Source organism: Ornithodoros turicata, chromosome 8 (assembly GCF_037126465.1).
Source record: "Ornithodoros turicata isolate Travis chromosome 8, ASM3712646v1, whole genome shotgun sequence".
Classification (NCBI taxonomy): domain Eukaryota; kingdom Metazoa; phylum Arthropoda; class Arachnida; order Ixodida; family Argasidae; genus Ornithodoros; species Ornithodoros turicata.
Window position 1 is genome coordinate 27,071,947 of NC_088208.1, and position 27,927 is coordinate 27,099,873.

Sequence of the window (27,927 nt, forward strand, 5' to 3'; positions counted from 1 at the left end):
ATACAGAAGTTCGAATATCACTAAAGGAAAAAAAAAAAGATGTAATTGGCCGTTGGTGACGCCAATGGCATCAAGCTATATGCTGTCAGGCCAGTATTGGATCCACCATGACATGCAGTAGTATAAGGCGTCACGAAACACATTTCCGCGAATCATCGTTGGGAACGTCGTATAAGAAACGAGGTCAAGTTCGCCCATTAGCAAAAATGAAGGCTGCGGCTTTTCCGACCCACATTAACCGGCGGTGGTCGCGTAGGCCGGATTGTTTCCTAACACGAGTCAACAACATAACCGTTATCTGTTTGTTGATACATGCGATGAGCTCTTCCTTGTCAATAAGAGAGAAAGGTGTGCCACACTGCTTGTTGATGGGGGAGGTCGTGTAAGAGGAAGTCAGCCCGTTTGACGGTTCTCTGTGTATTTCGCGTGCTTAGCGCGCGGCACCTCCCGCTGAAAGTCCATAGTGGCAAACTTACGTCATTGCTATGTCACAGCTTGCCCTTTCTTTCTTTTTTCTTATCCTGTTCCACATAACGGCTAACTAGCAAAGAGGACAATACGACGACGATATGAAGGGCATGCGATGCCTCATCCCTGTCAACCAGTATTCGGAGCCCTCAAGAAAATTCCTCTCAAGGGCAACGCTTGAGGGGACGACGCCAACACCTACTACGTCCTCCACTACAAGCTTGCACGCTCTAACAAACAACTGAGTAGTTTTCGTCCTTTTAGGGACTAGATACCTGGGATCTCCCGTTCTTTTTTTCTTTCTTCAATGGTACATATTTGGGCACCGTTCAGTTCGTGTGAAATGTGTCTTGAACAGTAGATTTTTCTAGGCAGTGATTTCTAGTGATAGCTTTTGTTGCTTGGCATAGAAACTTCCATACAGTGCTCACAAGACGACAAAAAGTGACATTTCGAGCTCCATTCACTTTCGTAAGATCACTCACAAAATGCGTAAATATAAATCAACAAAAATAAACAAATAAACAAAACAATCGCAACCAACAATTCTTCCCTCACGTTGAGCAATCTACCTCTTGCGCGATTTCTTCAGCTCTTGTCCCCCAGTGCCAACTTGAGGCCACTGGGACACCTCACTTGCCCTTCATCAGCTGCTTGGGCCTCCCGCCAACCCAGCGCATCAGCTACGAGCTCTGTAAGCCCTCATCACCTTTTTAGCAGCAACAGCGCTCATGCGTTTTAATTTGAATTGAATTGAATTTATTCAAGAGATGGGAATGTCACTTACACTGGCTATGTACAAGGGATGGCCTAAAAGCAGCAAGTTAACTCTGAACATTCATCATCATTCACTATCTTCTCCCCCTCATCCAATGGGATAGTGTGCTGCCTCAGTGGCGAGACATCCCACAACATCATCATCTTATTTGTTGTGTGTTATTGCCAGCTATGGCTACCTGAGAAGACTGGCTAAGATTTCAATGCAGATTTGAAGGTATAGGGTCGTAACAGAATCCCCTTGTAGTGGCTTTTGTTATGACATTGGTTTTCCGTGTCTGACGTCGAAAAGTTCATCGTTTTTCAGGGCGCAGCACAATGTGCGACTACTGTTTCTTGTGCGCGGTCGCTGAACGCGCGCTTGTCGCGGTCGGTTCAGGAAGATACTTACTTTTATCCACTGCCTTGATGAGTAAAGTGTGAATCAAAAAGTTACAATTAAAGTAACCGTAAGATCTAACTGCTGTAACTAAGTTACTCAGACACTGCAATATTTTCCACGCGTCACCATGCTTTTTTTTTTCTTCTTAAAAGATAATTGTGAAGTTACTAAGCAATTTTAACGTGGTAACTGTAGCTGTAACTATATAGTTCCGTTTCAAAAAGACTAACTGTAACTAACTAACAGGCAGGCTAACTTTGTCACTTACTTTCTTGAGTAACTTACCGTTGACTGCTTAAAAGATGCACGCGCGAATTGCGTGCCCGCATACAATTAACGAGCAGCTAAGAAATTGATAATCCTAATCATGCATCTATAACTGATAGCGCCAGTGCTCCCACCGTGGTCACACGCAGCAGCGCGTAACGCGAGCGTCTTGAGCAACAAGGAGAATCTCTGCAACGGGAACGTTCGCGTGGACACTGGCCGCGCTCTCTGCCCCATTTCTCTTAATTGGACAATTAATCACGGATACTTTATTGGACACCCAAAGGAGAGCCGGCCATCCGTGTCCTCTTCGTTCGCCCTGGCGAAAGGATGTCAGTAAATGGCATTGGGGGCTTCACGTTAGCGCGGGGGCGACAGGCGGATCTCCTCCGGAGCGCGGTGGGTGTCGCTCCCCTTCCCAGTCAAAATCTCGTGCACATATAAATACGCACAAAAGGGGCGTTAGCAGTACACATTCCGACCTGGGACACGCGTTAAGCTCCAGTGAAGAAGCACGCAGGTGAGACATGGCCTCGGCTAGGTTTCCAAACGAACATATACGAACCAGAAGCAAAGGTCTTCTCTGTTTGTCCGAAACCTATATCTTGGCGTTGCAAACGGAAGGCCGTGCGTTCATTGCTTTCTGTTCTTCCGCAGAGCGAGATCTTGCCATGGTATCCTTCGGCGCCGTGGTATCTTTGATATGCGTCTGCTGCGGCCTTTGCACGGCAGCGTCGACCGCTAACACGACGGAGACTGCCATAATAACGACTCAACGGAACAATGCAGCGTACATCAATCATGTCACTAACCAGGTGTGTAACGAAAACGAGCTGTGGGCCGATTAGTATTTAGAGAACAGGCGTGCGTTCGTGATTCAATGTATATTCATCATTGTACAGCCAAAGGATGCTAAGAAATTCAACCAAGGTGCAATGGCCACAACCCGTCAAGGCAGCGGGGTAGTGAGGTCTATCATGTCAACGGCAACGGGAATGCTGGCAGCCGTCGGAGGAGGCTTCCTGCTGTACAACGGCCTTCTTGCCATCCTGGGCGAAGATCCGCTGTCTCGATTTCCAATATTCGAGCAGCTGGAGTCTCAGCGCAGATACCCCTACGGTGTTCCGCCATACGCGTAAGTCTTCGTTATACGCCATGTTACTCCACTGTCCGAGCGACTAATGCTAGCAGAGCACCCCAAGTGCGACGGTCGCAACGCCAGTATCATATAATTCGACCACTATAATGTGGGTCGTTTTCAACAACATTAAGAAACGCAGCAGAGCATGGCGATGCTGTCATTACTTATACAGGAGGAACGACGGCAACGTATAGGATCTATACCACGCCCATGAGTTGCCCCAGAGTGTCAACCTGCCAAATCGTCTTCCGCTTTCCTGTAACAGAAAAAAAAAAAGAAAAACGGTTCTGCTCGAGGGTCACTAGTCTAACCCGCGAAGTAACCATTATCTATCACTAGCACCACGACGCAACTGGGAACATAAATGAGACGGAGGCAGGAATGCAGAAAAATGACAATCTTAGTGAACGGAACATCCATTGCGCCTGAGGCAAAAAAAAAAAAAAAAACATGAAGGGCAGGTGCACAAGACACCGATTCAAGTACCGCACAGTCAGTGTCAATATCTGTTCTAAGCCGGATTCAGGGAAATCGTCGGTCCTGTCCGTCCGTTTGCGCTGCGTCATGCTAGAAACCCAGAATAACGTGTTGTATGTCAAAGTTCTCTGCTTTATTTGAAGTACATATAGTCGAGAATAAGAGGGGAATACTATCTACTGGACTAGCTTGTTCCAGGATATGCCAAGCCTGTGCAAATTTAATTCATCCTGCGGTGGTGTGTCGTTCAGGTACTACACCGGATACTCCGTGGATTCCGCGAATGTGCAACGTCGCAGCGACGTCGGTAAACCAAGCAAGAGCCTTCGTCAGCTGATGAAGGCGTTGGGTGAGGTCGACTTTCCGGAGAGAATGTTCCAGTGGCTGCGAGTCTACGACGACTCATGCAAGCAGCGTACCGTCTGTGAATTCGAACAGTTTCTTACAACGAAAGGCATCGCTGGACTGGTGCTCAATTTTCTCAGGTACGTGATGCAGACCTTCTCAGACGTTGACCCTGGAGGTACTAATTTTAGGCAATAATATTTATGTTCCATGTGATATATATGTATGTACAATTTTTGTGTGTCTTTTTAAGAGTCTTACGAGTTTCGTAGTGATAGTAATAATGTTCCGGTTTTACATTATTTTGTGCATCGGTTAAAGTAATTTATCGGAACGCGAATAATATTCCTCTAGCTCCTGGGCTGCACATGACATGTTCGTGATGCGACGTCCTTGTCTTGGTTCGCTCCAGTTCTATACCTCAATTTTGGGACCCTTGAACAGCTGTTAGCTATTGTATTTATTTATCTAACATATCTAACATATGTAATGTTCCTTTTTAATCAGCTCGTCTCCAAGCCCCCCAATACAAACATTCCACCTTTTCCCTTTTTAACTGTCCCCTCCTCGTCTTCGTAGAGCTGGACCGTTACAACATACATGCATAGAATAGAAACCGTTGCCGCGGCGTGAATTGCAAATGCTAGTCGAGACACCCGCGGTACGGGAAAGGATAGGAACACTGTTACACAAGGGCCCAAATATCTTACAAATATGTAGAAGTTCTGATTATATATTCGCGTAAAATATTCGCAATGTATTCCAAATTTTGTGATTTGGGGTCAGTCAGGGAAGTTGCAAAAACGATTCGACAACGACGCCCTGAGAAAGAGAAATGTCATTATCTGTATCCCGCTCAGCATCTGTTCAACGGAAGCGTGCGCGTAGAAATTTACGTGTACTCCAGAACTGGAGTACGAAGGCACATTCGTGAACTTGTATGTACAACAGAGATCATAACATATAGCCTATAACAGAACTGAACATACGAGAGAGGAGTAACGAGAGAGGAGTAACATAAGAAAGCATAAGTCACATTACTGTTATTCTCTCTGTAATGTACGTTGTAAGGTAGACAGAACTCTCAGCTAATAAGACAACATCTCATTATTTCTTTGCCCGTTTTTAGTATTTTGTACCTTCGTCAGTGTCTTGCACAAGGTGCAAGTTTCATACCTCAGTTTCAGTTTCATACTTTTACGTAGCCGTAGCCGTACCCCCCCCCCCCCCATACACAGAATCCTGTGTTCACTCTAAATTGTAAATCAGAGCAGAAGGAAAGGTGGCTCCTGGTAAACCGGAGCAACCAACGGAGTGGGTTTCTCCGAAACGAGATTGAAACAAACAAAAACAAAAACTTGCTCCGTTTTGGTTTGTTTCTATCTCGTTTTAGTTTTGTTTGTGCCATGCAGGGCTTGTTGATGTCGTTGCTAAACTGGATAAGTACTTCTTATGAAAAAAAAAAAAAGAAAGGACAGCATGTAGCACGGTCTACTTCCTTTCGTCGTTCTATTTGGTGGTCTCTGAACTACGACTATCGACTGCCATACTAGTACTTCAGAACCGTCGTTTTCATATTTTTTTTTCTCTTCCTCATAAATCCATAACCGTATTCCTCCATACTGTTTCAGCTCCTTTGTTTTATCGAGTATAGGTATTTATGCGCGACGTTGAAGTATCTATATATAACTTTGAGAAAACGGCGAAAGAGCGAGCGAGGTGGTGCATGGTTATGGTAACACATTGCCAGACCCCTCAGGTTGGGGAAGACACACAGACAAGATACTATACAGTATAATTCTCTACCCGAGAAACGTCATCATGACATTGATAGACAAACTGAAACCGAAACAAATCGGAAGGGGGAGGGCCGGGTTCCACGAATGGACACTTGTTCGCTGCCTCCTATTGAAAGAAAAGTAGGACCGAAGGTCGCGTCCCCTTCAGAGACCATCGTAATCCCCTCGAGACCGTGGCTTTCGGGCGAGACCTTGTTCGCTGCCCCTAGCTTTGAGCGTAGTTCAACTCTACCAAATTGGTGGCGCTGTCGAACACTATGACGTCATTTGTTTACAAACAGGGAGAGGTCTATTGTGTCGTATCTATGTGTCTTCCCAAATGTCAGTGTTCTGGGAATGGATTACTCTACCTTCTTTACAAAAGTAAGTTTATAAAAGCGTCGATGCTATATATCCCATGAAAGAACTATCTTTGCCGCAAATATTTTCCTAGCCTATATGCTACGCGGAGTGGTGTAAAGCGCTAATGCACTCAAGCGTTAGCTCTCGTCGTCACGTAGTCTTCGAGTGCGTTTCGTTGTTGTCACATGAACATCTGGACTCCAACCACTCCGTGCGTGTTACGCTGGCACAACCGAGGAAAGTGTTTTGAAAGGGGGGATTTAGCCAATCCTCTAAGTGTTCTTGTCGTTCTCTCCTTCTCTCTCAGTATCGTTGCACTCCCCACAAATGCATTATGTCACCCTACGAAACATGAAACTAGAGCAGAAAACTCACTTGACCGGATTTAAAGGGTATTTCCCCGTTCTCTTTTCAAAGATTGGCTCGCATACCATGTGCTTGTGGTGTAGTGGTTATCACATCCGCCTAACACGCGGAAGGTCCCAGGTTCGATCCCTGGCAGGCACAGTTTTTTTTTTTTTACTGTACATAACATGTCATACATACGTTATACTGCGTTCGGTATATGTAGCATTTTGTAAACGGAAGAACGCTGAGTAAACTGCGAACGATTGTAACGTGTTTGTGCGTGCGTGCGTGCGTGCGTGCGTGCGTGCGTGCGTGCGTGCGTGCGTGCGTGCGTGCGTGCGTGCGTGCGTGCGTGCGTGCGTGCGTGCGTGCGTGCGTGCGTGCGTAGGGCCGACATGAGAAATTACGGGCCCCGGGGATGGGTCATTATTTCTTCTTTACATGATTACGACAGGCCTTGGGCCCTGTTGGCACCTAAAGTGACCCGGGCCCCAGGGCGCCATCCCAGGCTGCCACACTCTCGCCGGCGCTGTGTGTGTGTGTGTATTGTTCAGAAGGACATGCCTTGTCTTTGGCAAAACAAATAAACAATAACTGAACTCTTGCAGCCCCCAAATTCCCGGCATGCACAAGTACACGGGAGCGATCTCACGAGGTCTCCGAAACGAGAATTGCGGCGTTGCCTACCGAGGATGCCCGGAGTCCCTTGGGCAGCGACTGCTGAAGCTGATCGGTCTCAGATAGCGACCTTCCACAAGCACCACGCCTATGGATGCGCCCAATGTGCACAACTTCCGGCGTATGATGTCGTCACATAAGCCATTCACGCGCGCATTTATATTAAATGTGCCGGTGACGTCGAATGTCTTCTAGGTTTCCGATTGTATGTATATATATATTATTTATTATATTTCCATTGACGATTTCAAAGTCGTGCTCAATAAAATGCTTGGTCTCCGAATTCGATGTTCTGCCATTTACTTTAAGACAGCTCCGTATAGTTCAGAGCCCCACTGTGAGATACATATAGACATTAAAAGAAACGATGAACAATGCAGAGGTATCTTTAAAAATATTTTAGCTGACATGCACAGTGGTAACGCTTCCGGTACATGCATGGGCGTACCGAGAGGGAGGCAAGGGGATGGTGGGGTCCGTCCACGACAGGTACGGTGCCGTTATTACCGTTAGGTGTACTGCGATAAAGTACAAAAGCAGCCGAAGGGGCAGTCCTACTCAGCGAACACGGCACAGAGCAAGACGTCGCCTATTGAAGGTGCTTAAGTTTATGTAGAGCTGTCATGCAATGAAGCTCCCCACAGCGAGCCCTCGAGCAAATGAGCAAGTTAACTATATACCATTGACGCGGGTCATTGGCAATGCACTGGGCTGCCTCGCAGCTCTACAATTTCACAAACAGTTTCCGCTGAAGGATAAAAGACAGAAACATGATTATGTGCCCAAAAATGAGCAGAGCAAAGTATGCTGCACGACAGGCTCGCGGCAATGTAATTAGCATAGCAAGAGGAACAGACTGGCAGCAGGGGGAAATCCCCCCCCCCTCCTCACTTTGGGGTCACGGTGAAGGGCGTTTCTCCTTAACGGGACTTCATTCCAGTTTAGTTGCCTTTCTCAGGCAGTCACATGTCTGGAGTCAGAAGCGGCGTAGAACGCGTTCGATTGATGCGTTCAAGGACCTGTGGGAGAAGAGATCATGCTCTGTCGACGAATAGCTCTGCTGCTGGTCGCTTTGATGGCTGTCAATCTGGTCGCTGCGACGTCGTCAGGTATGGGATGCGGTGCCATTTTTGGTCGTTTGTATATACGTCTTTTTTCGTGATGTTAGCACGGTGCAAGAAATATATTGACACATCGCTATCTCGTTGTGTATATCAATTTCCTTCCTACCTTACAAATAACTCAAATACTGTTTACGAACTCTTTTATTTATTTTTTTACCTTGTGAGCAAAAACTCTCTTCTCCATCGTTTTCTGGAAAGTGTTGAGCCCCCTGCTTGCAAGCGTACCTCTCCTTATCTACAAGCCTTCATATGAACTTGTGGAAGTTGTTGTGACAGAGAAAGTAGATTGAAGTACAGAGACTGTGTTTATTAGCAGAGTGCCAGACACGGAGCGCATTCTTTTTGAAAATAATTAGGCTCGCGCCCATGTGCGCACGGCGGAGCGAGGGACTTCTTCGTCCTCTGCGGCGGGCTGCTATAAACTGCCTCTGGATACCGGATCAAAGAAATGTTCTCCACAAATCCGATTATATAAATAGAAATTCTATAATCAGCACTGTAACAACATCACGACTAATATACGCCTGAAATATACTAACTCAATACGTAGACGCTATAAGTCTGCAATTTTTTGCTTGCTTGTTGATGCAACGTCCCAAATTATTTTGATTCTACTATCATCAGTCATGCATTCTACTTAAACCTGATGATCAAAATTAAAAAGAAATAAGTTGCTATTAATCAAGAACGAAGTGAAAACCAGAGCCACAAAGTGAAGTTCCCAGTTTTCGGGAAAAATAAGTGCCATTTTCTTCTGCGCTGTTGTTTCTGCCTAAGACACCATTATGTGAAAGCAGGAGGTAAGGCCTTCTCGGATTTTTGCTTCCCCTTCCAACCGAAAGAAAAATAAATATTGTAGAAAATAAATATAAAAAAAATTATGGTGACATAATTTTCCATCATACCTATGAATCCAGGACTTTCCGCAAATCAACCGCCCCAATCACTATTTTTTTTCTTCTCCTTCACCTTTTCATCTCCGTGATACGTTTGCAGATGCAGTCCCTACCGGAACGTCACCGTCACCAGGTTCCGGTGACGGCCAACGCGAAATAGCAGAAGGACGAATGTTCGCCAGTCTGCTAAGGGTCTTCGAATCGGCAGAGTGGGACGTGATATTCGTTAAAATGGCACGAGTCGTCGTCAACTATTTCACAGACATGGCTTTCAAGATGATGTTCGGAACAACAGGACGCACGTTGCCCTACCAATTCCACGACCTCATCGCACTAAGAGGGCGATACCTTCGGCGACTGGCTGAAAAGGTGAGGAAGAAGCCACGGTGAATGGCGATACTGCTCCAAGAAGCTATAGAAAACAACCCCAAAAGGGTGTGTGCAACGTACAAAAAGAAGACGACTACCGCATTTTTCGGTGTATAACGCGCACCCCTAAAAACGGGCCGAACTTGAAAAATGTTCGATGTATAACGCGCACCGCAATAGCGCTACAAGCTTATACACAGTGTATACAGCAGTATACACAATAAACCAGAGCCGTGCATCATATATGCGTATGCTATATTTGAAGCACATTTAGTCAAATCCGTTTTAAAACTCCGATGCAACAGAGCGCTGTCGTAGTATACTTAATTCAGTCTCCTCTGTGCTTTCCGTTTCGCGTCCCTTCTCCATCACGCCATTATTCTGAAATTAATACAGGGTTATTGGCTGCTGAATAGCATCCTTAAGGAGCATCATGAACTTTTTTATGAAGTCCGGTGCCCTTTCGCCGGTTTTATCAACTGACCCAAATAAATATGAGAGAAATCTACAGCACAGTCTGGAACAGACTCGAATTTGTACGTCACCGACCTGAAAGGAACTCTGCAGGAAAATATTTCCGTGTATAAGGCGCAGGACCTCTTCAGAACGTTTTTTTTTTAAACTGTATAACGCGCGCGTTATGCATCGGAAAATACTGTATTAGTGAAATTATTCGTCTTCTCGCAGACTAGGAGGGTCAGCCGAGAAGTGAGACAAGGTCTTGGCGATGGGCTTCAAGGCCTATCTGCAGAATGCTGGAAGAAGCTGTCATGCAACGTGGGCAGCTACATCAGGCGAGTGGATGGTTTCAGCAGCGCTCTTGAGACGACGTTCAAGTAAGACACATTCGATTGTCTTTATGTCTGGTGCACACGTTCAACATCGCGCCCGTAACTGTTTGAGAAATAAAAAGGGAGGGAAAATGCGTGTCCAATATGCTCACCCTGGTCACGATGAGCGACGTCTATGCCCATATCATCCCGTCTGACATATTCGTGCGCGCTTTCCGATTATCACATATGGATGTCCTCAAGATGTCACAAACAAGGGACATCGCATAGCTCTCTGGTGGGTGACAAGTCATGCGCGGATTCCTGGGCAGCGAGGAGGCAGGGAGGACGGATACCTCATCATATTGGCCAATCGAGGATCACTGATGCTAGAAGGACGGCAGCATGACACATCCGCACTCTTTGCCAGTTGGCGGATCCGTCAAACATCCTGAAGTCTCACTATCATATTAACCCCGGTACATATCGTGCCCTTGTCTAGCATGGGATGCGTGGTGTAGCTTCCAAATAAGAGGAGCAGGGCCTTCCGTGCAGCCTTCAAAAACGTGTCTAATCAACCCATCTGAAAGATTCGCTTGAAAGGAAGATCATTGCTTGGGCGTTGGTGAGGCTTAAATGTCAATCGGATGCTGCAGAGGCCTTAAAAAAGGAAGAAGATGGGGGGGGGGGGGGAAAGGAAGAAACAAGGAACTCCGGATTCGATAACTTGCAGTACCTTTTAGTCTTCACACGTATTTCTTGTTCTCGATCTCCAACCATAGGCCTCAGAAATTAAAAAAAGAACGTCCCATATGACAAAATCGCTAAAACAGTGCTAAAAACAATAAGAACAACACAGGACGGACACGCTGCCCCACAAAGAAAGTCCCACGTGACTACTCGATCGCACAGCGTCTCAAGCCGTGCTCTTGAAGGACGACGTCCTCGCCTTCATTCCACTTTCTCCAGACATGTACGACAATCAATGTATTCAAAAGTCCCGTTCGCAACTCAAAACTGAAGACTCACAAAGAAAGGAAACGGCGTGCTCCTTTGTCCAAAACCCTTTATCGACAACGCGTGGCAGCATACTTGACTATCGACCCCTCTTTCAAGGCACGTGCCAAACTTCGAAGAAAACGCGGAGCGCTTTCACTTTAGCACCCATTCAGCTGGCCCAGGATCAAGGTCACGACTTCAATCCTTCTCGCTGAAACACTTTCGAGAAAGCTGCACGTGAACCGACTGTCACAAGAAGAAAACTGGGACGATCTCCTTTCTCCACTTCACATCAAGCTGGAGCTCCCTGCTGAGTCTTACGAGGATATTGATTCAATAGCTCGCCCGACTTCTGCCAGGCCGCCAAGCATGAGGACGCACGGGTGGCTAGGACTCGCTTGTGTGGTCGTGCTTGTGACGAACTGTCTGGCGGTTCCGTTGCCAGAGTTGGACAGAGACGGCGAGGATGCCTGGTTTAATGGACTCGTAAACGGCCTTAACAGTGCGCTGCCACACAGCAAAGAACTCTGGGTCAGGATCGCGAGAGTATTTGCGAACTATGTGTTGGATGTGACCTTCAAGAATTGGTTCGGCATGACTGGTAAAGCGGAACGGACGCGGAGGATGTTGGTAAGTTGGATCTCGCTCGCGGTATATCTGTGATGGACGCTCGACAAAGGGTCATGGTAATTGCAGAAAAAAAAAGTATTTTAAACGTGCAAGCTTTGGAGCTGATTTGTCGTCGAGCATATTTTGAACACTGCGATTTTTCGACAATTTTCGATTTTCTTGTACTACCTGCTCTCCGATAAGAAATTCACGTGTGGTTCCGCTATCAGCTTACATTATGCTATTATAAACTGCTATGGTGCCTTGCCCAGTACATAGAATGGTCCTTCTTACGTTCAACACAAGTGTAATAGCAACCCTGATAAGGCGCAGCAAAGCAATTGTGGCACAGACGTGGACAGATGGAGAGAGCGCAGCAGGAAGGAGTGGGAGGGGGAGGGGTTAGTACGCGTCCTGGGCAGACTTCAAGGGGAACCGTGCCGACGTTCGTCGGGAAAGTCTGTCCAAAACCCAAGCATAGTCGCGCGCGGGAAACTGCCGACAGCGAACTTTGACTAACCTGGACATAGAAAAGCAAACACCGAACTTGTACTAACCTAATAATAAACTAACCAACGCGCTGTTCCGTCGTGTCCGCCTTGCTAAGCATAACGGCCGCTAAAATGTGGCCTTCGTTCGCCAAAAAAAAATAAAAAAGACTTCGACAGACATCGAAAAGCCGAGAATTTGAGTGGTTAAATAGTGATGCCGTGTTGTTAGACACGGAATATGTCATCTTACGAAGTAATCGAGCACTCTCCTTGTTTCGAGAACGTGAATTTTGAGATCGGGGATTAGGCAACCTGGAATATCGTGTGGAACCAAAATCTTCCCGAACGTGTTCCGAAACTGATTGTCCACGCTGCAAGTGCAGCTAGTATGGAAGGCGTCTGAGTGCAGCATCTATCCATGTTTTTCTTTATAATCTCCTGGCGTTTATACTCCAAAATAAGTAAGTCGCCATGCATCCAAGCTACTGGACATATTTGTGCCTATGACAAGTGTTGTCATTCTTTGCGGTGCTCCACTTCTAAGACAGTCACCCTGTTTTCGTATAATGCAGTTTAGACTTCTTCCCACACTGTGCCTTCCGTAGGTGCGCACACGTGCTCTGTATGTGCAGGTTCTGCTCTCTCTCTCTCCTCCCGCAGACCTAACTCAGTGACAGGAGCCTTCGGCAAAGCGCGTTGTAACATTCTGGCCCGATTTTCGCCGCTTTAGTAACACACGATGTAAAGGTTACATGTTTTATATTTCTTTGCTCGTACACGGTCTTTAACAGCGCCGCATGTTCAAACCGATTCAAACGCAATGCGACGCGTGCAGGACAATGCAAAACATGCAACGGACGCTGCAAGTATATAAAATAAAACTATTTTGCAACAATTTTTTGTTGTGCACTTTTTTTTTGTCATTTACTATACCATCACACGGATCAAGTTTTGGAGTTGGAATTAAAAGGAAGATATAGAGGTGGAGGCTCCTACAGAACACAGGAGCCGGCTACTCCATAACACTTGAAGATAAAAAGACAAACAAACAAACTGTAAGTCTAAAAAGTTAGAGGCGCTGCAATGTCCGCAAGAAATGTCATTAAAGCAGCTGTCGCACGCTGTCTAAGGTCCGGATGAAATTTCCGGCAGCAAATCAGCTAGCGACCGTGGCGCTCTTGTGCGAATGACTCATAAAACTCACACAAAACAAGCTAATCCACCATTTGGCCGATCTCACTGTGCTTGCAGTAAGGAAAGCAAAGTGCTTCCAACTGTGCAAGCGATTCCGAAACACTCCTTGTGTCACTTCAGCTCTATTACGGAACGGCTGCGGTCGGCGCAATGCTTGAGTAATGCACCAATAAACAGTGTTTCTCCTTTCAGAACCAGTTATCGCGTTTATTAACGAACCCTTCACTGTTTTTCTTGCAGGAACTCGAACAATCTTCTTCTCCTATCAGCGCTGACTGGCATGCAGCAGGGTGACTGCCAGCTGTCCTACCCAGACTGCGATCTCCTCTAACGCCATATCTCACCACCGAGCGCGTATATCACGTGTTATTTATAACATACCTCCTTTTGCAATGTATAGTTTGTATCAAACGAATGTTGACGTCGTCGAAAATATAAGTGCTATCACTTTTCGTTCACGATTGTAAAACACTGCCTCTTACCTCATCACTGTCATATCACGTTGTCTTATCATATGTCTTATCACCTGGTTGACGCACTCAAAGTCAACACGGCCGGAGCACGCCAAAGAGTGATGAATGTGACGTTTATTAAGAGCAAGATGGAGGTTCACCCACGCAGTGGTTTCAGTGAAAATCCTTACAGCCCCTGTACTTCTTCTCGCAGTCCACTCCGCTCATGCCCATCAAAATGGAGTCCAAGTACTTGGCATCCATGTCCACCTCCCGTCTATAAGAAAGTGGCAAGAACGCAACAATTATCTACAAAAAAAAAAAAAAAGAAAGAAAAGAAAACAGAAACACGTTCCAATGACTTTGCCATAATCACCTGTTTCTTTAAACGGTAAAAATGTACACCACGGCGAGAAGCCAGAAACAAGTTCAAAGTGCTCCATAGGCGCTGACTGCGCTAAATATAAACGTTATCAATTAATTCAGATGGTGGTGGTGAAAGGACTCGGCCTCGGCAACGTCACGACTGACGCCTGCGGGAAAGTACGTCCTGTGCCGACTTCTAAGAGAACTGTGCCGACATATATCTCAAAGCGTCTGAGGAAAACGCAGGAAAAACCCCAGAGCAGGCCGGCACCGGGATTCAAACCCGGGTACCTCCCAGTCTCGACGTGACATGGCCAGCACGCTACCCACTGAGCCACGCGCTGAGTATAGCGCTGAATACAGAAAGCTCGTTTCAAGTGTCAAAGTCCATTAGCTGTGCCTCCTCTCCGAAACACAAGACATTTCAAATAGTAATCATCGCATTACCCAATTAACCAATCCTACCCAATTTATGCAATTGCGATCGCGTCTCACATTAGCGTTCTCCCAAAACATTGTTTCTCTATGATACGCGGACAAATCATCATAAAATTAATTTCTAGTTTGGAGAAGTATGACGTCATGCGGTGCCCAATCTACCACGCGTCTGGCAACGCTGCTCCGCACCACAGCTGATGCCAATCTTCCCACGTGGGGGCGGAGTGCAGGGACGCGCGCTGTTTCTTTCGCAGACAGACGCCAGAGCGCTCCGGTGACGTCACCTACTCACGGAGAATCCGAAACTACGAAGTTTTACGGATTCTTTCGAAAATTCGTGGAAGAGCGTCAATTTTACGTGCCGAGGTTGGTTTGAAAAGAAAGTTTCGAAAATTTGTATCCCGTGACCTTCTTGAGGAGGACCCTTTGAGTTTGAGGAGCACAGATGCAACACGATGAGGACGACACAAGGTTGGTGGACTTACACAGCCTCAGCCATAGTTTGGTGTCCCTTGATGAGGTCCTGTCCTTGTTTGCAGGCATTCATGCGGTCACAGTAGACGATACGCGTTTGTTCCATGGCCTTGCTACGTTCTTGCTGGCTCATTTCACTGACGAGTCTGTTGAGGCCTGCCAGGCCGACCTGTTTCACAAACAATTCACAGACATTTCGCACAATAACAGAAGGCAGCGTCGCCAACACACGTCCGCGCGTATTTTCTATGGGACTTTATATCGCATATGGTAAATAGTGAACTGCGTTTTTACGGTACAGGTACCATTCGAGAAGCACTTCGGCTCCACCTCCTGATTGCTCTGTGACAGGCGGAAGCAACGTCGACAAGCCCACGTTCGTTGCTTTGGCAACGAGCTCGAAAAGTAGCGCAACCACTACGAAAACCCAAAGCGCCATTTCGGTTCTGGGCATGTGTAGGGGTGACAACGCTATTTCATCGAGCCCCAAAGTGCTCGGGTTCCATTTTCTTAAACTGTCTAGTGCTCTTGTGCCGAGTGCTTTTGAGCACATGGTCTTCGCACTCAAAATGTATTCGCAATGCCGTTTGTATCCCTAAAAAATTACTTTGTTTAGCTCTTATTTATTTAGCAGCATTATTTTATTTATATTTCGCGCAAAGCTCCTCGTAAACGCTGTGAAAACCAGAATTCTGGAACGCAAGCGCCCATCAGCAGCTGACGGCCTCAGAACCGAACTTCGAAAGAAAAAAAAACGTTCACATGCAGAACATCCAGACAATATCTAGTTAGGTCACACGAATAACGGTGGGCACAGACCTGCTTGCTAAGCGAGAACATGCCTTCGTTGACCGCAGGAGGACTCGGTTGCGGACTCGGAACCTGCTTTTCTGTCCCCGAAAATCGCCCAAACATTCCTGAGACTGCAGAGGCTAACCAGTCCAGGCTGATGGAACCAGAGAAATGACGCTCCACCTTAGACGATGCTTCACGATGAACCACATGTTCTGCTCCTGTTAACGAAGAAATGTTATTAGCACATAAATGTTCAATAACAGACACGTTCTCGCGGTCACGACAATGCTTGAGAAGAATAAAGGAAGCCTCACCGGAAACACACGTGAGAGTGAATAGCAGGGTACAAGTGACAATACGCAGAATGAAGTATGCTGTTCCCATGGAATACAAACCCCAGCACGACACGAACTGTTTGTGCTCTTGGCCCAAATGGCCGGCGTGCCGGTTACCTTGAAAGCAGCCCTAAACGTCAGCTAAACGTGATACAATTGAGATACCACGTGGTAACCACGGAGGAGGAACTCTTATCGATGTCCCGATTCTATACAGAACCCACTGTCGTCGAGATACCGCATATCTTGGAATTTCCGTCCCCTCTCTCTGCCAGCACACCAAACGAGTTATTTGAAACGTGCATACTCCGCCACACATGTGGAACTTACAAGGCCTGTAGTCGCTTCAGTTTCACTGCGAGCTTTTCAGCATTTTAGTTCCCCAGTACTTCCAGAGAAAACGGGTCCTTATAGATAATAGAAGGAGAACTACCAGTGCAGAAATGTGTACGAGAGTGAGCTCATTCATTTCTCCTGCACTGCCTGCACCTCCTGAACTATATAGTTCAAGGAGTGAAATCCTCTCGTGTTCTTTTTGTCATGTACCTCGCGGTACAGTACCATAGTACTGGTGCAGCACGAGTGCAGCAGTTTTCTTTCGAAAAGAGTGGACCTGGTGTTTCCATGCCTGATGCCGACAATGTCTTATCCAAGCGTCTTATCCCGTGGTCTTCTTATCATTGTTATGGCGGGAGATGACTACGAAAAAAGGATGGACCCCAATCCAACGTACCGCCTAGCAATGGCAAGCAGGTACACGCTGGGTACACGGTCCAGGCGGACGCTAGACTCGGCAACATTTTTCGCAGTCGTCTGGCTACATATCCCAAGATGGCGGATGCGTTTGTTGATCCGAAATGCGATGCGATCGCAAGTAGTTTTATGTACTGATTGCATACGATACAACCCTTCCAAAAGCATGGGGACTTTTGAAGAACGTCTGGCTGAGGATTTCCAGCCCTCAGGGATTTTATACAGTAAGGTGTAGCAGATCAAATGGTGTGATCACTCATAGCGCTTGTGACATAAGTCGGCAACAGCACCGGAAAGATGCGGCAGTTAAAACTGGGAGATACATTCGATTCATTCTCTGAATGGAAAACTGCTTTTGATGAGTTCTGCAAAGCAACTGATCAGGCCTATAAGGTGTACACGTCGAAATCGGTGAAGAGCTATAACAAAAAAGTAGAACAGAGCCGCCTCAAGTCCAAGAGCAAAACGCCGACTTCCGAAGCCTTGGATGAAAAATGGCAGTTTGCATACGTGCAGTACTGTTGCGTGCTTTCACGTGGAAAGAATAAGCCCAGAGATGAGGCCAATGGCAAGTAAGTATAACATGAAACTTTGGTGTTGAATGTAACATTGCGTTAACTTGCGTTACTTGTAAACGATTTATGCGGTTGTTAGTGCAATTTCTCTCAAGTGATGTAAGATTAACATACAAAAAAAAAAAAAAAATCTGCGGTTTCTTTGTGCGTTGCGTACGTTTCTTTGTGAGTTACGCTAATTCGGATCTCATAAAGTACAAGAAGCACAGAAAGGGCGAGACTGAAAAGAAGGAATACTCTGAGCACTGTCTCTTTGAAAGGGTTTGAAAGGATATAGAACCCTTCAGTGTGCAAGTGTACATGATGCGGTGTCGTTTTTCAGGGTTGCTTACAAAAAATGCAACGCTGCTGTGGGTATCAAATACACCAAGCAGATGGACAAACTCGTCATAATAAAGATGAATCTAGAGCACAACCATTCTGACCAGCCCGACCAGCCGGACGATGCCTGTGATGATGCTGCGGATTTGGACGCAGACGCCGGAAACGAAGCAGATTCGAGGTAGTGATGTTTCTGGTATACCCTGCATTGTGTCATGTTGCTTTATAAAATTTACACGAATATAATAAATCATGACATCATGTGTGCCTTACATTTTTTATATATATATATATGTTAGCAAAGGATGTATCTGAATAATCTAGACTCAGTGGCCAACACCACACACTGTTTCACTGCTCTAGCTCAACCAGTGACAGCGAAGAAGACGAAGATCCGGTCAACTTTGGCGTGAGTGAGGAATACCGAGCTCTCAGCGTTCGTCATGCTCACGGACTGCAGCTCTCGCTGGGAGACATGACAGATTCAGAGCTAGCACCGCTCCTGCACGAGTTAGAGAAACTGGAGGAATCCGACCCAGACGCCGCGGCCTCGGTAATCGTGAGCAACAGCAACGCCATAACCGCGGTCTTTTTCCAGGTGAGGGATCGAGCAACGTGCAAGTCGTGCAGGAAATTTCAAGCGCGCGTCTCGTTTCAGACCGGTGCCATGCGCAGAGCCTTCAGGGAATTCCCCGAGGTGCTTCTCTTCGACGCCGGCTACACTTTTTCGATGGGACAGTACTCCCTGGTGTGCTTCAGCGGCCACGACGCTTCCGGTCTGGGCTGCCCTTTCGCGTTCGCTATCCTCACGAAACCCGTACGGCTAGTGGCGGGTCTTTTGTTGAGCGTCTTTGTTAATGCCAATCCGCTAGTGTCGGAGGTACGGGTGCTGCTAGTCGGCAAGGAGCAGCTGCGGCTGCGCAGCATCGTGCACTTCTTTGACAAGGCCTGCACCACTCTCCTGTGCCACTTTCACGTAATCAGGTAAGTGGCATACATTCTATTAAAAAAGTGATATAAGCGATTCTTATCACGTATTGTAACACGCATTGCACAGAGTGAAGAAAGTACCGCTGTTCCCGTACGCTTGGTATGACCGCGACGTACTACATTATAGCGGCCGTGTCATATGGACCCCTTCCCAGCGCCGCATTTGGAGGCTAGTGGTGGCGCTGCTAATCCCGGCCCGGTTATTGCTTCCTCAATTTCCACAGTACTTTGTACTTCATCTTACCTCAGTATTTTTGTGCACGGAGTGAATGTCCTACGAAACATGCTTCTTTCTAAAGTTGATTATCATCATCATTCTACGCGTTTCCACAGGAGCTCTTGCTGTCGTCTGCTACGGCAGTCGTACATCCGCTTGTATGCGTTCAAAATTCTAATTTCTATCGTCCAGTCACGATGTACATCTTGCGGGCCGATGAGTAGCGCCCCCAGCGGATCGTGTGGAGGGGCTCCTCATAGGGGTTGCTGATTGTGACACGGTTGCCATAATCTACAGGTTTTCCCGCCGATTTTAATCCAAGTGCCAGCTAAATTAATCCGTGTGCCACGCAAACTTTATGGGGCACGGATTAATTTAGCTGGCACTCTGATTAAAATCGCCAGGAAAACCTGTAGTAGGTCGTGGGTATGACTTAGCATGACGGTACTTGCAGGCACCACTTGCTTCCTCCCGCAGGTCGCTGTTCAACAAAATGGATCGCCTCAAAATGGCCACCGCCGACCAGGAGCGCATCTGCCGCATCCTGCGTGCAATGTTGGCTTGCCTGCACGAACGGACGTACACGGACAATCTGAAACGCGTGGAGCAGATGGACCAGCCGTTTTGGCGGCATTTTCGAAAGACGTGGCACTCGCGCAGAGACCTCTGGGCGGGGTTCTGCCGCAACGGCATTGCCCCGTGGTGCAGCGGAGTGAACGACCGCGTCGAGGCCCTCGTACAGTTCATGCTCGCCGTGTGCACGCAGGCGCGCAACCTGCACGAGGCCGTCTGCAACCTGGCGTACGGGACGCAACCGATTCTCGCTCAGATATCGACGGACGCCATGCTGGACGAAGTAAGGGAGTACCACGTGAAGTTGTTGGACTACGAAGCGCAGATCATAGCGGCATGCTGCAACTATGCGGCGATACACGTCCTAGTCCAGTTGAGAATTTCCAGGAGCCACAAGTTTTCGGTTGTCGCGACGGACTGTGGATACGTTGTGAGTTGCATCACAGGGAAGGCGACTGTTCCTTTGAATGGATTCACCTGCAATTGTGTGTTCAGAGAGGCATATGGGTTGCCGTGTGCACACGCTTTTGTGGTGGCCCACGCCAGGGGGGTGCCCATTTCGGTGGAAGAAGTCGGGCAGCGGTGGCGGCGTAATGGACCTTTTCCTATAGATCTGGCAAGGTGCGACGCGGACACGGAAGACAATGACGTGGACGACTGCAAGCAGGTTAGCTTTTGGGCAGTATTGTAGACTCGACTAAAATATTTGATTTTATTCAACTGAATTTATAGGGCATGCTGGAGTACCAGGATCGACTGGCCAAGGTGAAGCAGCTGGCTGACAAATTAACTGCCCTGGTAGCCGTGAGCCCAGCTGAGGACTTTGGACACATGTTCGGCGCCCTGAGCGAAATGTACCGTACCTGGTCTCAAAGTTCGTCGAATAGAGTTAACGTGTCAGTATTCAGACCCGGTACGTGTCATGTTCTGCCGTTGAAGAAGTGTCAGCACTTGTGCATTAAACTCTGCCCGTTCGTAAATGCAAATGTAAGAGAGTAGCCTCAACAAAAGAATGTTGCTTTGAGTAGCTTCAACCTATAGTTTGATACTTTTTTTCAAAAGGAGTTTTACTTGTACTGATATCTTTTCAAAAGGAGTTTTACTTGTATTGATACTTTTTCAAAAAGAGATTTACTTGTATTGATCCTCTTTCGAAAGGAGTTTTACTTGTATCTCGTTTCCTTTTCCTTTGAGTGCCTAATGTAATGCTAGAGGTCACTAAATTGTTATTTTATGTGCATCTCAACAACAATAAAATAAGAAAAATTGACAAATAAAAACAACAAAAACAATGCGGCTGACCTTAGCGTGAACCTTTAAGTACTGCTGCCGTGCAGTGCTCTGCAGTGGTCTCTAGCTGATGCAGGTGTCCCCGTTTATTTTGCGTATTTTTAGACAAGGACCACGATCACCTGGTAAAGGATGAGCTGCTGGACACGATGGACGATTTCGATTTCTCACACAAGGAGGCAACAGATATCAGTGCAGGTGGGTGTATGGTACCCGACCAGCATGGACGAGGATATGACGCAGGGTGATCGTACTCTGCCGCTATGTAGGGCTCGATGACAGCCATGCTGTGCTCTCGGATGACGATGTTGAGATGACGCATGACGGAATGAAGAATAACGTGTTTGCAAGTAAGATGAACTTTTCATAAGACGAGTGCTGCACTATCGTTTGTGCAGGAAGCGCGACTACTTTTCCCCCCCACTCTCCATCAGTCACTGATGGAAACTAAGGTTTTAGTTCACCTACTGCCTTGGAGGGTTTACAGTGTCAACCATATCATGGGAGCTCCAAATTCGAACATTTCTGTAAAATAGAAGAAAATAATTCCTTTGCAACAGGAACAGACCTAGAAAAACGCGAGGAATCATGCTCCAACCCAGTGTCATCCGAATCACGGCCCATGGTAAGCATCAAGATGCCAGACGACGCTGTTTTTGGCTTCTCTGGAGGTATCTTCAAGGGCACCAATGAGGCAACGCGTGGCCAGCATGTGGGAGAGGTCCCCGGACATTCGAGAGACTCCGAGGCGGGGCGCATGGCAGCTGACAAGTTGGATGACGACGACTACGGATTGAATGCAAACGACCTGTCCTGCTTTACGACCTCAATCGGAGCAGGAGTTCCAACGGAGGGCTTCACGGCAGCTGAAGAAAGTGACCTCTTTGGTTATGGAGCTGGAGAATTCGAGAAGGAGTTGCATGGCGGGGCACGAGAAGATGGCGGCAGCCCGGTGCTGCTCAGCATCAAGGACGATGAGCTCAGTAACGGTAAGTGCAAAGATGAAGAGATTTCTGCGCCACTATGCATGTGTCCATCAGGTTATCTGCCAGGAGATGGTTACAAACCAGCGTGCCATTATCAAGATTTTTTATTGCGGAAGCGTATAATTGCAATTCCGAGTTGAATATAGAGTCTTGTGTTCAAATTTTGCATCGAAGAAATGTCTCTTCCAAACTGAACATAGTCGAATACTTGCGAACGTATGCATGCAAGTACAGAAACGCCAGACGAGAGGGCATAAAATGACGCGAGTGCTACTACATAGAAAGACCAGTGTGTGCACATGTCACATACATATGCCGTACATCTAAATGCATATGCACATGCTCATTCAGTGACATAAATCTTTGTTTTGTATTTGCTACAGCTACATGATATTCACTTTGGGTATATAACTATTTGCTTTGTATTCGCATAGTAGTGTTTGCATCAATGGCAATCAGGATTTGCAAAAGAAAAATTCTTTCTCTGCAATACCGTAAGAATCCTAGCTGCACTGCAGATAATTTGGGGCAAAATCAACATTCTGATTGAATGATAAGTGGGAAAGCTTGTGACTCTGTATAAGGCCTGCTGCTTTTAAGTTGTAATTTTCCAAAGCAGTTTATATCGGTCAGCTGAAAGACATATCTTTCTTTTGTGTCCTTTTGCTATAGGTTCAAAAGAAGGCACTCGCATTAAATGTAAGACTTTTTGCTGGGCTATGCTTCCATAACATTCTCTATCAGTGACATTATCAGCTTTGGTGCTTTCGCTGATGTCTGATGTGTTGTTGTACCGTAGGGGATAATGAAGAAAGCTACAAATTATTAGACAGCATCATGGAGGCAGAGGCTTCTGAGAAGCTTGCAGATGCCATGATCAATCGAGGTAATTATTTGAGACGCTCTGGAAAAAAAAATGATGCGCCTAATAGCAGCATCTGACATTGCAGGAGTTAGCAGTGTCAGAAGTATACCCCCTACTGATGACATGGGGTCACCGTTACTCCAAGGCATCAAAGACAATGAAGGCCTAGGAGATCCGGCCACCTGACTGTGATCTACATCATCTTGCTTTTTTTTTTTCTTTCTTTTTAAGTGTTGTTTCATTACTGTGTGCACAACAAAGGACTCAGTTCACATCACTTCATTACATGTAATAGGGAAGTGTTACTTTCAATTGAAAAAAAAAAAAGAAAGAAAAAAAAAACATCGTTGTTAACTTTGGTTTTATAATTGTGTTTTTAGGTTGTAGATTATTGCAGTGATTTGAATGGTGTCATTCCATTGCAGATTTTTTCTGATGAAGTTTCTGCATTTGTTGAAGATTGTGTTTTTTCATCCTCATGTAAATAATGTGCAAGGCATCAAGCCCGTACTGTGCATTCGGTCCATAATATTTGTGCATGGGGCGCAGCTGCCTGGACACGCCTCGTGGGACGATCGTCTGCAGGCTTTGTGCCGCGCACTGTGCCATTGGAAGGGCATAGTTCACTCTGGCACGACTAGGGTGTTGTCTCTGTGCAGGACGTGGATGGTATCGCTCGCGTGAAAGGTGGAGAGAAAGAGAGGGAGGGAGAAAAGTACTGCAGGGAGGGCAACCGCACATGGTTGTTGTTTGCAGATGCTCAAACCATGACAAGTACATATGTGGTCAAGTGTATCAAAGTCTGATGTACATGAGTATGTTGAAATGCTTTGTGTCCCCCCACCTTCTGTTCAAGCTATTGCAGTGAGCTGTTGAACCCTTTTGTTTGGGAACTGTATTTTTTGTATGCTGTTTTCTAGCAGAGTCACCTTCAGATTTGATGTGTGTGCACATTCTTTTTCCCTGAATTGCATATTGACTTTGGTTGGACAATTCTGTACGTGTCAATGATGTCCAATCTGCTGAGGGCGCATGAACTCAGCATAGCTGTTGATTAGTGTGATAACTTTCCTCATTTTCCAAATGGGCCGCAATCATTTTGTTTGTACCATATCTGCATTTTATCTTTTTACGGTTGTCTACGTGCCTGTTTCTCAAATCGAGCACAGCTGTAATAAAACCAGTTTTACCCATCAAAACGGCAGAGCTACAAAGCTATATTTATGCACCATGTGACATTGAAGAACTTGCTGAAGACATATAAAAAGATAGAAGAAGGCTGTCAACGACTGTAACATTTCTGTGGTGCGTCTGCACTCCAAGGGTAATTCAGGAGACTTTCAGGCAGGAAAAGGTAACAATCTTTTTCATTTCTGTTACCATCTCCGTTACTGGCCCAAATTTGTTTCCGTTATCACCATTGTTGTTTTCATTTTCGTTATGTTTCTGTTTCGGCCTACCCCCTTGTTTTCCCTGACCTTTTTAGTAAGCTTTGAGACAGTGTCGTACGCATATATTCTGAAATCTATTTTGAGAACTTTACGGATATGTGCACACAACAGACATTTCTAAAAAATATGCGTACTTGGTTTCCTCAAACAGCTAATACGAACATGGTTTTTGCTAATGTTACTCATGCTTGCAACTTACCATAAGATAAGAACTATGCTTCTTCTGCTTACTTTCTACTTGTACAGGGTGTCCCAGCTAAATGCGAACAGATTTTTTTAAATAGCACTTTTTTCAAGATGAATTCAGTTGCAATGTAGTATATGCTGAAGGGCACTCCTTAAGAGGGCACCAGCAAACTCCTAAGGCAATGTCCTAATTAACTTTCAAATAAACATTTTAATTATAAAAACTACAAAGTTGTCCCAATGAGAACATCTAGTCCCTTTGGTCACCTGATGCCGCAGCCGTTTTCAGAACAGAAATCCGTTCGATAGATCGTCCGCCAAAAATTCGTGAAGGCACACTTCTTTTTTTTTTCTTTCTTTTTTTTTCTTTTTTTTTTTTTTCATTGCGCATCTCCAGAGGCGCGTCTTCCCTTCCCTAATGCAAGCAAAGTTAGTAGCAAATTAGCAACGAAACAGAGCCGCCTTCGGCGGCATCCAATCGGACAGCAGGAGCAGCGCGCGTATGCCTATCGTGTGCGTGTGGGATAGACGAGTTCAGAAAACCCCAGAGTGCTTAGCGTCGCTTTGAACTGTGGGAGTTTACTAATACGAAAGAAACGGTCGGCCTCCAAACTGTTCCTATTTCTTCCCTACCGGTCCATTGTCCACGATGTGTCAAGGTCAGCGAAAGCGAAATGTGAAGGATTATTCTTCGTTCCCCCGCTGAGCAAGCGCCCAGGATGCAATGCGTGCGCAAAGAGCACTGGGATTTTCGGAACTCGTCTATTGGAATGGGTCCGGTCGTACATGCGCGGCATGACATGCATTACTGAATTTGTCAATACCAATTCACTGAACTGTAGCCCACAACAGTAATCACAAATGTTCTAGTGACACCATATATAATCACGTCATTCAGACAGCGACACCGGTCAGCTTCGTAAGTCGCACTATGTTTTTCGCAGGAACTACTTCATGGCGCGCGTGGCACGTGCATACACGCCAACACGCCCAGCATGGGCTAAAAGCACCGATGCACGCTCTGAAGTGGCATTCACTGCTTAATGCCGAGGAAAGAAAGAGTCCGGTATAATTCTGATTGTAGCTTCGTAACGGAATCAAAGCTTCGAACTACGACAACAAGTGCGAAACATAGCGTGTAACGTAATTTGAAGTGAACATGTGTGGACATTCTAGTCCCCTTTAACTTTATTCAGTTTATTTCATCACTTTATCTAAATGATACAGTAACGGATTTTAATAACTCGAGTACTGCAGTTCCCGAATTATTACCGTAAATTATTTTTGTTTCCGCTTCTGTTTCGGGTGTTCTGAGTGTGCAACATCCGGTTCTGTTTCTTTTAGCATTATCTACTATATTTCCTGACCCCGCGCGTTCGGAATCCTACCGAATTTTTGCCATTGCAATCCACGTGACTGACACTGAATTCTTCCAAAATATTGTTTCTCTATATAACATGTCGCAAAAGTATGATCATACTTCATAGTGTGTGCATCAGCCATCCATCTGGCAACATTGCTCTTTCGAGGTCGATTTCCGTCTCCTCACCACAGCTACTGGAGTCTTGCTACGTGAGGCGGAGAGCAGAAGCAAGGAAAGTGCGCGCGGTGTTGCTAGGAAACAAATGCAAGAGCTCGTGGTGAACTGCGGTGAACTGTGAAGTTTTGCGGGTTCTTTCGAAAATTAGTGGAAGCGCGTAACGTTTACAGACAGTATTTATATTTTGCATCCTGGGTCTGAGTGGGGTAGATTTATACAACGTAATAAAATAAATATGATTTTGTTGGCGGTGGTGGCGAACCAGAGGTTAATAATACCGTATTTGACAGCATATAATGCGAGGTTTTTTACCTTGAATTTGAACGCAGAATCTCGGTGAGACAGGGGAAGTCAAGTCCGATCAGAAATGTAGCACAATACAAAAAGCAACACTGAAGCTTCCTTATAGTTTAATATATACAAGCTTTCGCGTGGGGGACCACGCTTCATCAGGTACACTCTTGTACACGCTCGTATATGTTAAACTAAGGAAGCTTCAGTGTTGCTTTTTGTATTGTGCTTGAATTTGGACCCTCAAAAATGAGACTCTCGCCATCAGCATTTCCAATCTGGTGGTGGTGCTTGTGAAAAAGCTCGCCGTTGTCGACCTCACAGAGGTGGGCAACGCTCTGCGTGGAATGTTCGTCCTGAGCCGACTTCTAAGGGCCGACATATGTCTGACAGCGTCTGAGGTAAACCCAGGAAAAACCCCAGACAGCACAGCAGACACGACACCGGGATATTTCCAATCTGCGCCGCTGTAGACGAATCGAATCACCGTGGAGCTGGGACGTCCCAGCTCCGCAGTGATTCGATTCGTCTACAGCAGCGCGTCACGTGACAAAGCAAGTACTGAGCGAGGGCGAAAGGAAAGCGTGTCGCTCTTTCACGTGTGTTAGCGAGTGATCTGCTGCTTTGGACACGTGCGCTGGGAAAACCGAAAGTGACATGAAAATGCCGCCTACACTGAAATTCAAAAGATAAGCTATAGCATGTCGGTATCACGCAAGTTCGGCGTGAACGAATTGAACATTCTTCAATGGCGCCAGCAACGGGCCGCTGTTTTGTGCGTCTACACGGAAAGCCTTTTGTGGTCCGAAGTCTGGAGTTTATCCAAAGATCGACCCTCGTCAGATAGTCGACGATCCTCGTCGGACGCGACACGATGACGCAATAGCCAATGGCGTAGCCGAGCTACCAGCCACCGCCCGACCCACGCAACACACACATACATTGGATGGTGATGAGGTGGGAGATTCACCGCCGCAAATCCCACGCAAATCGTACATATCCGGGGAGAAAAGTCACATGTAGGGGAAAGGGGGTCCAGTGTGACGATCGCGAAGTTCTTGCAGTTATACCGGTCTGCCGCAATCTTGAACAGTTCTGAAATTATATGAGCATTTCGAACTATTTTCAATCTCGTGACGCGGCCTCACAAGCCCGGCCCATATGAATAATCGTATTATTACACGATCAAATATTCTATATATTTTCATATCTGATCTCGCAGTATGCACAGCTATGTGTGTGTGCGAGAGCACGAAGGTGAGCCGCGAGTGAGTGGCGGTATATCGAGCCCCCTACCTTGGAGTTCTGGATACGCCCCCGGCGATAGCGACGCCGAAAACGTGCAAGCAGAGTAGCGGCGAGTGATAACGGATGACGTTTTACAGCGTCAGCTGTATAGTGGAGACTTTCCCGAGATCGCATCGGCGTCGTCGGCATTCGTATGTGCGCACGAAACTCTTTTATCGCATGTGCGCTCAGCGCTGAGAGTAAGAAGGAGAATCCCGCCAGTTTACAACCGCTATCGACGGAAATGTGAAGTAAAAACCAAAGTA

General features: G+C 46.4%; 4 protein-coding genes and 1 non-coding gene across 7 annotated transcripts; 4 read left to right on the forward strand and 1 right to left on the reverse strand.

Annotated features, from left to right (window-relative positions):
• The first annotated feature begins 2,319 nt into the window (after positions 1 to 2,319).
• LOC135366098 (uncharacterized) lies at positions 2,320 to 7,300 on the forward strand. Its single transcript, XM_064598750.1, has 5 exons — positions 2,320 to 2,414; positions 2,552 to 2,709; positions 2,797 to 3,029; positions 3,764 to 3,997; positions 6,955 to 7,300. Exons 2-5 carry the CDS (start codon positions 2,566 to 2,568, stop codon positions 7,088 to 7,090), a joined length of 747 nt encoding a protein of 248 aa, XP_064454820.1. The 5' UTR covers positions 2,320 to 2,414; positions 2,552 to 2,565; the 3' UTR covers positions 7,091 to 7,300.
• Positions 6,433 to 6,505, forward strand: Trnav-aac (transfer RNA valine (anticodon AAC)). The gene has a single exon. It is a non-coding gene; the product is annotated as a tRNA-Val (tRNA).
• Positions 7,301 to 7,955: 655 nt separating the features above from the next.
• Positions 7,956 to 13,932, forward strand: LOC135366814 (uncharacterized). The gene is made up of 4 exons (XM_064599740.1): positions 7,956 to 8,133; positions 9,145 to 9,413; positions 10,101 to 10,249; positions 13,717 to 13,932. Exons 1-4 carry the CDS (start codon positions 8,061 to 8,063, stop codon positions 13,805 to 13,807), a joined length of 582 nt encoding a protein of 193 aa, XP_064455810.1. The 5' UTR covers positions 7,956 to 8,060; the 3' UTR covers positions 13,808 to 13,932.
• Positions 13,933 to 14,045: 113 nt separating this feature from the next.
• Positions 14,046 to 16,640, reverse strand: LOC135366815 (uncharacterized). The gene is made up of 4 exons (XM_064599741.1): positions 16,316 to 16,640; positions 16,026 to 16,219; positions 15,218 to 15,375; positions 14,046 to 14,205 (listed from the first exon to the last, which is right to left on the reverse strand). Exons 1-4 carry the CDS (start codon positions 16,383 to 16,385, stop codon positions 14,103 to 14,105), a joined length of 525 nt encoding a protein of 174 aa, XP_064455811.1. The 5' UTR covers positions 16,386 to 16,640; the 3' UTR covers positions 14,046 to 14,102.
• A 480-nt stretch (positions 16,641 to 17,120) lies between these two features.
• On the forward strand, positions 17,121 to 24,382 carry LOC135366812 (uncharacterized). 3 transcript variants are annotated; one of them, XM_064599739.1, is made up of 12 exons: positions 17,121 to 17,661; positions 17,987 to 18,166; positions 18,349 to 18,583; positions 18,644 to 18,969; positions 19,670 to 20,432; positions 20,498 to 20,678; positions 21,161 to 21,253; positions 21,325 to 21,405; positions 21,727 to 22,044; positions 22,714 to 22,740; positions 22,841 to 22,927; positions 22,992 to 24,382. In XM_064599739.1, the coding sequence occupies exons 1-12, from the start codon at positions 17,387 to 17,389 to the stop codon at positions 23,090 to 23,092; spliced, it is 2,667 nt and encodes an 888-aa protein (XP_064455809.1). In that variant the 5' UTR covers positions 17,121 to 17,386; the 3' UTR covers positions 23,093 to 24,382. The 3 variants fall into 3 exon arrangements, with proteins under 3 accessions (XP_064455809.1, XP_064455807.1, XP_064455808.1); XM_064599737.1 differs by having other exon boundaries at positions 21,616 to 22,044; positions 22,992 to 24,381; XM_064599738.1 differs by lacking the exon at positions 22,714 to 22,740 and having other exon boundaries at positions 21,616 to 22,044; positions 22,992 to 24,381.
• The last annotated feature ends 3,545 nt before the right edge of the window (positions 24,383 to 27,927 follow it).

Bases quoted from the DNA above. Each gene is read 5' to 3' on its own strand.
- LOC135366098 (XM_064598750.1), top strand. From the start codon at position 2,566: ATGGTATCCTTCGGCGCCGTGGTATCTTTGATATGCGTCTGCTGCGGC. The intron at 2,710-2,796 runs GTGTGTAACGAA...ATCATTGTACAG, and splicing joins TCAATCATGTCACTAACCAG to CCAAAGGATGCTAAGAAATT. The intron at 3,030-3,763 runs GTAAGTCTTCGT...TGTGTCGTTCAG, and splicing joins TACGGTGTTCCGCCATACGC to GTACTACACCGGATACTCCG.
- LOC135366814 (XM_064599740.1), top strand. From the start codon at position 8,061: ATGCTCTGTCGACGAATAGCTCTGCTGCTGGTCGCTTTGATGGCTGTC. The intron at 8,134-9,144 runs GTATGGGATGCG...ATACGTTTGCAG, and splicing joins GGTCGCTGCGACGTCGTCAG to ATGCAGTCCCTACCGGAACG. The intron at 10,250-13,716 runs GTAAGACACATT...TTTTTCTTGCAG, and splicing joins GCTCTTGAGACGACGTTCAA to GAACTCGAACAATCTTCTTC.
- LOC135366815 (XM_064599741.1), bottom strand. From the start codon at position 16,385: ATGGGAACAGCATACTTCATTCTGCGTATTGTCACTTGTACCCTGCTA. The intron at 15,376-16,025 runs GTCTGTGCCCAC...TTTGTGAAACAG, and splicing joins TGTTCTCGCTTAGCAAGCAG to GTCGGCCTGGCAGGCCTCAA. The intron at 14,206-15,217 runs GTAAGTCCACCA...ACTTTCTTATAG, and splicing joins CAAACTATGGCTGAGGCTGT to ACGGGAGGTGGACATGGATG.
- LOC135366812 (XM_064599737.1), top strand. From the start codon at position 17,387: ATGCGGCAGTTAAAACTGGGAGATACATTCGATTCATTCTCTGAATGG. The intron at 17,662-17,986 runs GTAAGTATAACA...GTCGTTTTTCAG, and splicing joins AGAGATGAGGCCAATGGCAA to GGTTGCTTACAAAAAATGCA. The intron at 22,741-22,840 runs GTAAGACTTTTT...GTTGTACCGTAG, and splicing joins AGAAGGCACTCGCATTAAAT to GGGATAATGAAGAAAGCTAC.